At 31.7% G+C, this 10440-nt stretch overlaps 2 protein-coding genes across 2 annotated transcripts in view; one reads left to right on the top strand and one right to left on the bottom strand.

Annotated features, from left to right (window-relative positions):
* Positions 1-6405, bottom strand: part of ints9 (integrator complex subunit 9) — a 19144-nt gene extending 12739 nt beyond the window's left edge. The window contains exons 1-8 of the mRNA XM_073852797.1: positions 6125-6405; positions 5871-5998; positions 5072-5132; positions 4922-4984; positions 3105-3244; positions 2404-2490; positions 1033-1153; positions 758-946 (exon numbers count right to left, since the gene is read on the bottom strand). Coding sequence (XP_073708898.1) covers positions 758-946; positions 1033-1153; positions 2404-2490; positions 3105-3244; positions 4922-4984; positions 5072-5132; positions 5871-5998; positions 6125-6133 — 798 coding nt within the window. The 5' untranslated portion in view covers positions 6134-6405. The remainder of the gene's footprint in view (positions 1-757; positions 947-1032; positions 1154-2403; positions 2491-3104; positions 3245-4921; positions 4985-5071; positions 5133-5870; positions 5999-6124) is intronic.
* A 2014-nt stretch (positions 6406-8419) lies between these two features.
* Positions 8420-10440, top strand: part of kif13bb (kinesin family member 13Bb) — a 37192-nt gene continuing 35171 nt past the window's right edge. Inside the window, exons 1-3 of the mRNA XM_073852796.1 lie at positions 8420-8557; positions 8798-8900; positions 9162-9255. Of these exons, the coding sequence (XP_073708897.1) occupies positions 8828-8900; positions 9162-9255 (167 nt within the window). The 5' untranslated portion in view covers positions 8420-8557; positions 8798-8827. The remainder of the gene's footprint in view (positions 8558-8797; positions 8901-9161; positions 9256-10440) is intronic.

The following is a 10440-nucleotide window of genomic DNA, read 5'->3' as shown; positions in this document are numbered from 1 at the left end:
TTTTCATTTTAGGTTTAGTAATTTTGTTATGTGCTTTAGTAAATTTTATGTTAATTAAGTTAATTTATTTTATTTTAGTTTTAGTAATTTAGTACTTATTTCATTTCAGTTAATTTATGTTATTTATTATTTAGATATTATTATTATTATTATTGAGTTTTTATAATTTTGAATTAGCTTTTATTTATTTTATTGTTTTATACTTCATTCTTAACTAATTATTTAAAGTTTTATTAATTAATTAGTGCTTTTGACATTTTTATTCATTTTAATATTTATTTATATTTTAAAATTTCTATATAGCTTTAATTTATTTTTATTTTAACTTTAGTAATTTTAGTACTTTAACTTCACCTTGTTTAATCTCAAGTTTTTTTATCTAATATTTATTAATTTAATTTTTTCAGCTTTATTTCGGTTAGCAATAACAAATCTGGACTTGACTTATAATTGATTTCAATGTTGTTATGCCATTCATAAAATATATAACAAACATTAAGTAAAATGATCAATTTAAAATTAAATAATTTTTTTTATTAATACATCCTGCTGTAAAATAATTACATTTTAAATATTACTTTTTATTTTATTCTATTTTTAATGAATATTTTATTATTTATACATTTTATGATACTGAATAAATTAATAATCAACATTTCTCTTGACTTGACTCTTGACGATTATTTTTTCATGCATTATGGGACTGTGTTCTCTCTCAAGGATACATGTGATGCTGCTTTAGTCTGTCTTGAAGTACTGTGTTGGCAGTCGTGGTGTGTTTCTGCTGTGATTGGTGTGCATGTGCCATCACCTGAGGGTGTGTGGTGAGCAGAGATGAGCCAGACACATAAGACACTTTCTCATAATGCGACTGAATGATCCAGTTTGAGCTGCCCAGAGAATATCCCGAACTCAACGGCGTGACCTGCACTGCTCCAAACAACTCCTGACAGACAGAGACAGAGATTAAACAGAGTTTACACAGATTTATGCCTTTCATTTTAGACAGGAGTGTTGAAATGAGGAGCTCACCACTTTCTGAGAGTATCCTACTAGCTGGACTTTACTGAGGGCAGAGTTGACTTCCTGCATGCTGTAACACTTCTTCCAGCTCCAGACGTCCACTGCATCCTTCAGAGGCGCTGGGAGCAACCTGAAACACACAAAAACACCTTTATGAGTTTTCAAACCAACAGTAGTGATGTTTGTAGTTACTATTATGGGGAACAATATTTATTTGGTCGAGAAAATCTGGAATCTGAGGTTGCAAAAAAATCTAAATATTGCGAAAATCGCCTTTAAAGTTGTCCAAATGAAGTTCTTACCAATGCATATTACTAATCAACATTACGTTTTGATGCATTTATGGTCAGAAATTTACAAAATATCTTAATAGAACATGATCTTTACTTAATTTTATCCTAATGATTTTTGGCATAAAAAAAATCCATAATTTTGACCCATACAATGTATTTTTGGCTATTGCTACAAATATACCCCAGCGACTTAAGACTGGTTTTGAGGTCCAGGGTCACATATTATATATTATTAATTTTATTATTAATATTAATTCTCTTACAGATGTCTTTAATAATACAAACCCACAACATCTAGCCAATTAACTACAAAAAATAAATTATACATAATTTTATAAGTTTAAATTGTTATTTAATATTCAATTATGAATTGTACTATTTCATATTATATTACTGATGTCTTTAATAAGACGAAATCCACAATATCAGATAAGCAATACATTTAATTCAATATAATTTTATTTTATTTTGTTAATTTAACACTGAATTATTATTTATATTATTATAATACTGCATATTATTTTATGGATGTCTTTAACAAGACAAAACAGGTAAACTACAAAAAGTTAAATATAATTGTATTAATTTTATTACATCATTACATTCCTGCATATTATATAACAGATCAATTTAAAAAGACAAATCCCACAATATCTAGCGAATGAACCATATATTATTAGCCATATATTACCAATATTATTTAATTAATTTAACAATGAATTTTTATTATATGATTACATTAAGAGCACCTTTAATAAGACAAACCACACAATATCTAGCAACTATTAAAAAAAAGATGAAAATAAAATATAAGAATATTATTTAGTTAATTAAAATTTGAATGATTCATTATTATATTATATTACTGCAAATTGTATTACAGATGTGTTTAATATAACAAAACCCAGAATATCTAAATGATAAACTGCAAAAAATTAATTAGCAACCTAAAATACACAAAAACACCTTTATAAAATATTTTTTTAAAAATGATAGACGTCACATAAAAAATTAAATGAACTGTTATCTAAGTTGGTGTTTTGTTTGTGTTTTTTGGTGGCAGTTGCAATGTGGAGTTTTTTAGTACCTCTGTATTTCTTTGTTCTTCCAGCAGGTGGCAGCATGCGCCTTTGGTACTCTCTCCATGAACGTCACCAACTCCTCCATCAGCAGCCTGAACCAGACACAACACATCAGACCAACAGGCGAGTGGCTTTACTGCAAGATGAACTCGAATGAACTGTGCATTATATTAAATGAGGATTTAAAAGTCAGCTAATGTGAGATGTTCAAAAGTTTGGGGTCGGTACAACGTTTCAATATTTTTAAAGCTTATTTTTAAGGCTGCATTTATTTGATCAAAAATACATTTAAAAAATAAATTCAATATTATTACAATTAAAAAAAAATCTATGTGAACCTATGTTAAAATACAAATTATTCCTGTGATGCAAAGCTGAATTTTCAGCCTCATTACTTCAGTCTTCAGTGTCACATGATTCTTCAGAAATCATTCTAATATGCTGATTTGCTGCTCAAGGAAGATTTCTGATTATTATTAATGTTGAAAACAGTCGTGCTGCTTCATTTTTTTATGTAAACCACGACACATCTTTACAGATTACTTTGATGAATAGAAAGTTCAAAAGAACAGGATTCATTTGAAACACAAATTTTGTAAAGTCATAAACATCACTTTTAATCATTTGAATGCATCTTTGCTGAGTTAAAGCATTTATTACTGTAAAAAGAGTAGTGTATATTGGCGACAGGGTTAGAGAAGCACACCTGCCGATCTGTAAGGTGGGTTCAGTGGCGTATACGGTCCCAGTAAACCCTGTGTGTTCGGTGATATACGGCAGCGCCATCATGCAGTGATAGTTTGATATCAGGATCACGTCTATGGTGGAGAGATCCAGCAGCTCTTTCTGGAAAAGTCGAATCATTTTTTTTAACAAAAATACTTTTTCATGCACAGACAAGATGCGAGGGTTACAGTGCCCTCCATTAATATTGGCACCCTTGGTAAATATGAGCAAAGGTGGATGTGAAAATAAATCTGCATAATTTACCCTTTTGATCTTTCTTTCAAAATAATTCACAAAATTCTAACCTGTCATTGAAGTAAATCAATAGAACCTAGGGGTGAATTCTCATTGTGAAATAAATGTTTTTCTCTAGTTCACGTTGGCCACTATTATTGGCACCCAATTATTGCAACGTCCTTTTCCCAAGAAACAGTTCGGAGTTTTCTCCAACAAAGTCTAATGAGTTTGGAGAACACCAGACAAGAGATCAGAGGCCATTCCTTCAAACAGAATCTCTCTAGATTCTCCAGAATCTCTGTCTTCCCAGCTTCATGTTGGTGCTTCTTCTCTTCAGTTTCTTTATAGGGTTCAGGTCAGGGAACTGGGACGGCCATGGTAGAAGCTTCATTCTGTGCTCAGTGACACAATTTTGTGTTGATTTTGATGTTTGTTTTGGATCATCGTCCTGCTGGAAGATGCAACCATGGCCCATTATAAGATTTCTAACAGAGGCAGTCAGGTTTTGATTTTTTATGCTGGTATTTGATAGAATCCATGAAGCCATGTATCTAAACAAGATGTCCAGAAAACAGAAAAATAGGTCCACAACATTAAAGACCCAGCAGTATTTTGAACCGTGGGCATGGGGTACTTCTTTTATCCCTGTCTGCACCAAAATCATCTGGAGGGTTAGCTGCCAAAAAGCTGTCATCTGACCATAGAAGCCAGTCCTGTTTGAAGTTCCAATCATGTCTGACAATTGAATATGCTGGAGTTTGTTTTTGGGTGAGCCAGGGGGATTTTTTTCTTGAAACCTTCTGGAACAACATGTGCTGATGTAGGGGCTGTTTGATCATTTTATTTTAGGCTTTCTGACCCCAAGACTCAACAATTCTCTGCAATTCTTCAGCTGTGATCCTTGGAGAGTCTTTGGCCACTCAAACTCTCCTCCTTATCGTGCATTAGGATGATATAGACACACATCCTCTTCTAGGCAGATTTGTAACATGTTTAGTTGATTGGAACTTCTTAATTATTGCCCTGATGGTGGGAATGGGGATTTTTAATGCTTTAGCTCTTTTCTTACAGCCACTTTCTATTTTGTGAAGCTCAACAAACTTGTTCTGCACATCAGAACTACATTCTTTGGTTTTACTTCTTGTGATGGATGATTAAGGGAATTTGGCTTTTGTGTTCCTCATATTTATAATCCTGTGGAACAGAAAGTCATGACTGGACAATTTTATACTCCTAGCCACCCTGGTGTGCTAAAAAAAATGGTAATATTAATGGGAATATTCTTTAGAGATATTTTACTTAGACACATTTTTAGGGGCGCCAATAATTGTGGCCAATGTGAACTAGAGAAAAACATTTATTTCATAATGAGATACCCCTCCCCCCCATTTTCCATCGTTTTACTTCAATGAAAGGTTAAAATTTTGTGAATTTTTTGAATGAAAGATCTAAAGGATAAACAATGCAGATTTATTTTCACAGTCACCTTTGCTCATATTTACTAAGGGTGCCAATATTAGTGGAGGGCACTGTATATTTATGTAAAGGGCAAATATTTACTTCAGGGAGGCAAAATTCAGGCTGTGAGTCCACAAACACACGTCCTGAGCATTCCTTCAACTCCTACAACACACAAACAACGTTTAAATCATTATGGAAATATATTTTGATTAATTAATATTATTATTTCAGTGTCAAACAAGCACTCACTTTTTCTAGGTTTATGGCTCCATCTTTGGAAACCCATCCTGGGAGTTTAGATAATCTTGGACTGTAAATCAGAAGATGTTGTTTTATTAATATTTAACAGAAAAAATGTATCACCTTATGCGCACATGCTCACAAGATTATCTAATGTGATTTTCCAGTGTTTAATTGCTTAAACACTAGTAGATTTGTACATAATATAAGATAAAGGATACATAAGATATAATGTATGTTATATTATATTATGTATATAGATAAATAATATAAGACATCTGAATATAATACATGTAAAGTCCTTATATCATATAAAATAATATGAAGGTCTGGATGGTTATGCTATTTTCATTTAATAAAGTTTTAATTTGTAATAATTGTTAAAAAAAATGATTTTTTTTATAAGTGTATGTAACCCTAACCCTAACAACAAATGTAAAAATAATAAAAATAATTACATTTTCCACACTACATATTTAACCGTTTTTATTTAAATTCACTAATATGATCATTTAAAGTAATAAACAATAACTTGACTGTATTAAACATAAAACACAGGTACTAAAATACACATCTAGTAAGTGGAGATAAGATATATAAAGAAAACACAGTACAAAAGAAATAACCTAAAGAATACAGGTACTACAACACATTATGGAGCATATGCAAAATCAGTATTTCATACTTAAATCAATAAATATGAACACATACACGTGTTCGAATCAAAGTGGCATTTCATATCATCACATTAAAGTGTTTATAATCTATAATTCTAATAAAAGCATTGATATACTGTGAAACTACTGACCTGTGCACCAGAGGAAGTGGCAGGAAATACAGGGCAGCTGTTGTGTCCAGCCCACAGTCCAGCATGATGGTGGTGGATTTAAACTTGAGCACATTACAGGGCAGAGTGGGATGACCTGACAGACAGTACTGAACACACACAAATACACCATCATTTACTTCAGAAGACTCAATATTACTGTCACTGTAGTCTGATTCAACTCTAAACAACCGTTATCATATTTATGCGCTAACAAAACACACTAATATACGAACCAGTTTCATATCTGATCTTCAGGAACTGAACTGATTCTCTAGTTTTGTTGTTTTGTGTGATACTACAACTCGGGAAACATTCAGGACTGATGTCTTTTCTTCTACTGCGTGTCTGTGCGTGTCGTTCAGCTCAGGACAGACGCGCGTTTGCCTCTAGCGGTCGGGGGTAGCACTGCATTACGATTGTGCGTAAAAGTGGATTTATTTGTTTCTAAAATACATGACTTATTTGGAATGTCATTCACATTGTGGTGTTTTTTGTTTTGTTGTAACAATGTTTAATTTATTATTAATGTGTATACGTTTGTTTGTCGTTTAATTTATAATTATTGGTCATTATTTTATGGATTTGTATGTGATCCCTTGGCTATGTTCTTATTGTACTGTCTGTTCAAGCATTAATAAAAAAAAAATATGATTAAGAAAATATTGAGAATTTCTCGTTTTGCAAAGGAAAAATATTGTAAAGAATATTACGGAATGTTAACTGATCAAAACAAATACAAAGTTCGAAAAATTCAGGTATTACCATTGTTCGTGCCCTTATTTATTGATTTATTTGCTTGATTTTAATGCTGATTTTTTTTATATGTTATATTATATTATATTTTTATATATGTATATTTTATTTAAAAATGTTTTTTTTTTTATTCAGCATTAACTTGGTCAATGAACAGTGCACTTTTATTTCTTTGTTTATTTAATGCCCTTGCATTTTATATAAAATATTTTATAATATTAATAATATATAATTAAATTATTACATATTATTATATAACTATATTATATATAATTCTATAACAGTTATATATATATTATATTATAATATTAAATATTATATGTATTTATATAAAATATTTAGCCTATATTAAGTATTTATATAATATATACACTACCAGTCAAAAGTTTTTGAACAGTAAGATTTTTAATGTTTCTTCCGCTCACCAAGCCTGCATTTATTTGATCCGAAGTACAGCAAAAACAGTACAACTTTGAAAATGTTTCACTATTTATACTGTTTTCTATTTGAATATATTTTACAATGTAATTTATTCCTGTGATTTCAAAGCTGAATTTTTTTGTATCATTACTCCAGTCACATGATCCCTCAGAAATCATTCTAATATTCTGATTTGCTGCTCAAAAAACATTTTTGTTATTATTATTACGTTGAAAAAAGCTTAGTAGAATTTTTTCAGGCTTCTTTGATGAATTGAAAGTTCAGAAGAACAGCATTTGTCTAATATAAATATTTTGTAACATTATAAATGTCTTTATCATCAATTTAAAGCAATATATATATATATATATATATATATATTAAGTAACTGAAGACTGGAGTAATGATGCTGAAAATGTAAATAAAAAAAATAAATATATTTAAATAGAAAGCAGTTATTTTAAACTGTACATTTTTTTTACAGTTTTTTATTTTACAATATTACTATTTAGCTGTGTTTTGGATCAAATAAATGTATGCTTGGTGAAGAAGAACATTAAAATTATTGTTGTTAAACTTTTGACTTTGTAGGGTATTTATTCTAATATAGGCTATACTTTTTATTTCTGTTTTTAAACCTTTCAACATGTTTAATAACTTCAATGAACAGTGCACTTTTATTTCTTAGTTTAGTGTCCTTGCATTTTTGCTTTTAATATATAATATAATATAATAATATAATAATATAATATAATAATATAATAATATAATAATATAATATAATATAATATAATATAATATAATATAATATAATATAATATAATATAATATATTATAATATAATATAATATAATATAATATAAAGAATACAGGCAAGAGTTACAGGCATTTAGCTTTATACTGATTTTTCTGTCACTTACAGAAGTGTCTTCTTTTTTTTTTTTTTTTACAAAAAGACAAAGGAAGTTTGACACAAGAAAAATACTATAACAATTTACCTAAATAACGTTAATCAGAAATTTTTATAAATAATGAACTAAAAAACATCGCGTATTTTAATTAAAACTTGAAACGGAAAAATGATAAAGCCATCGCACCTGTCCAATCAGAAACAGCTCCCGGCCGAGAGGCCCCGCCCACTTCAGCACTGGTGTGACTGTCGGTGTCGTTCTACCGGCTCGTTCAGTGTTCACGGTCCGTCAGTCCCGTATGTGCGTGATTCACCTGCTCAAACGCTCCTGAAGATCCGCTGAAGTTTAGCACGGTAAGATGGCGAAAGATCAGCAAACGAAACAGGTAGATTTATCGCTGCTTTCACTTGAATAAACTCTTGTTTCATGTATGTTTGGTAGGGTCGGTCTGGAAGTGTTTTATTCCTGTCTGGATGAGTCAGTGTGTCTGTTCTGGCCATTTAATCTGCAACAGTTCCACATGATCGCTACTGGAATGACACACACAGCTCCGTAACGAGTAGTCACACTCTCAATAAACAGGTAAAACTAGCTTTTACTGTATTATAACCTAGAAGGTCTTGAATTGCATTCATAAATTTGTCATTTGGAACTTTTAATTGTGAAAAATTGTTACAGATCAAACAACTGAAACATTGTTACGTTTTTAAAAGATATATTCAGAGCTGTTAATAATTTGTACTGTAGTATTGTGTGAATAAACATTTTAGTTTTATGTTAGTTAAGAGTTATTGCTCATAATTGGATGAAATAATAACACAGGAACTGGTGAGACAGGTGCAGAAGATCTTCATGATGGATGAAAGTGCTGTGAATGAATCCAATGTAAAAGTGGCGGTCCGGGTGCGACCCATGAACAGGAGAGGTGAGTATGAACCACAGCCTTGTGACTGTCACATTGTGTTTGTTTGATGTTTAGAGACTGTGTGTTTGATTCTGCAGCCCTATTTTCATTTATGATTCTCGTTTATGAAAGCAAACCTTCCCCTTATATTACATTTTTAATATAAAGTGTTAGTAATTTTTTTTTTTTTAAATTGCATATGTAGTTTGTGAGCAATGATGCAAACTATATTTGGACCAATTTCGGATTGATTGATTGTTATTAATGTGCTTTTTTTCATAGAACGAGACTTGAAGACAAAATGTGTTGTGGACATGGAAGGAAACCAGACCATCCTGCACCCGGCCAGTGGAAACCTAGGAAAGGGCGACAGCAGGTAAACTGGGGTGTGTTGTGTTGGGTGTGAGACTGTATTTAACTAACACTCAGTAGAGTGATATTTAAAGAAATAGTCATCTCAAAAAATGCATCTCTGTAGTTGTCTTGACAAGCCTCAACTACTGAAAAAATGTTAACCAGAGCTAAAGTTTGCCTGTGCACAACAATGCCAGAGAGTAGTTTCTTGCTATTTTTTGCTCACCGGACGAAATCATGAGTCTCTTAGTAAAGTAGTGAAGAAACAGAGAATCTCTGTATCGCAGATCCTGCATCTGACTTCCTCATTTAGTCTGATTCTGTCTTGCTGACATTTTCTTTCTTTCTCTACATTCCTCTTCTCCTTTGACCTTCAGTGTCCATAGTAACTAATAAAGGTTCATTGGCAGGTCAAAGGTAACCCTGGATACTCGTGATAAAAACCCAAGAAACTAAATTACTCATGTCTCATTGGGTCTTTTCAGGCAACTTAAAAACAAAGCTACAAAATGTGTGCTGTCCTCTTCATGTCTGTGTTTCATTTGCCAGGCGGCACATAGCTTTACAAATGATATCTGGTTAACTTCCTGTGAATACAAATACTGTAGGCATTTTAGAAAAGGAAACTTTGAATCTTAGATTGTCAGAGTGTTCACTCGCAGTTTACAATAAAACATCTTGAAGTTTAGAAAAATTATATGTGCCTTGTGCATTCCTTAGGATCTGATAAAATGTTCGGAGCTGTTGCTCGGTGGTTGCTGAGTGTGTTTGAGGCTGTTCTGGGTTCTCTATGTGGTTTCTAGAGTTTCTGAATATTGCCAGGTGAATTTTAATTTGTTTTGGGCAGATTCTAGGATATTTTGTGGTTGTCAAGGTGCTTTGGGTGGTTGCTAGGGTGTTGTCAGGCACATGCTAAAGTGTTCTGGGTAGATTCAAGGGCATTATGTGGGTGTTAAGGTGTTCTGGGCAGTTGTAAGTGTTGCTAATATTTTGGGAGTAGTTTCTAGGGTGTTATGTTGTTGTTCAGATTAGGGCTGTGCCAATATTCAGATGCCATTATCATGCACATCACATCACTAATGCAGGTTCTGTGATTAGTCGTACATTTCATTCACATGCTCATTCATGGAGCGGCATTTACTACATAGAGCCGTAGTTCACTGACAAGCTACACAATATTGCGTTCATAATCATTGACTCTGTGAAG

Source organism: Garra rufa, chromosome 13, assembly GCF_049309525.1.
Source record: "Garra rufa chromosome 13, GarRuf1.0, whole genome shotgun sequence".
Classification (NCBI taxonomy): Eukaryota; Metazoa; Chordata; class Actinopteri; order Cypriniformes; family Cyprinidae; genus Garra; species Garra rufa.
The sequence above is the reverse complement of the archived record's forward strand: the minus strand, read 5'-3'. Positions and strand labels throughout refer to the sequence as shown.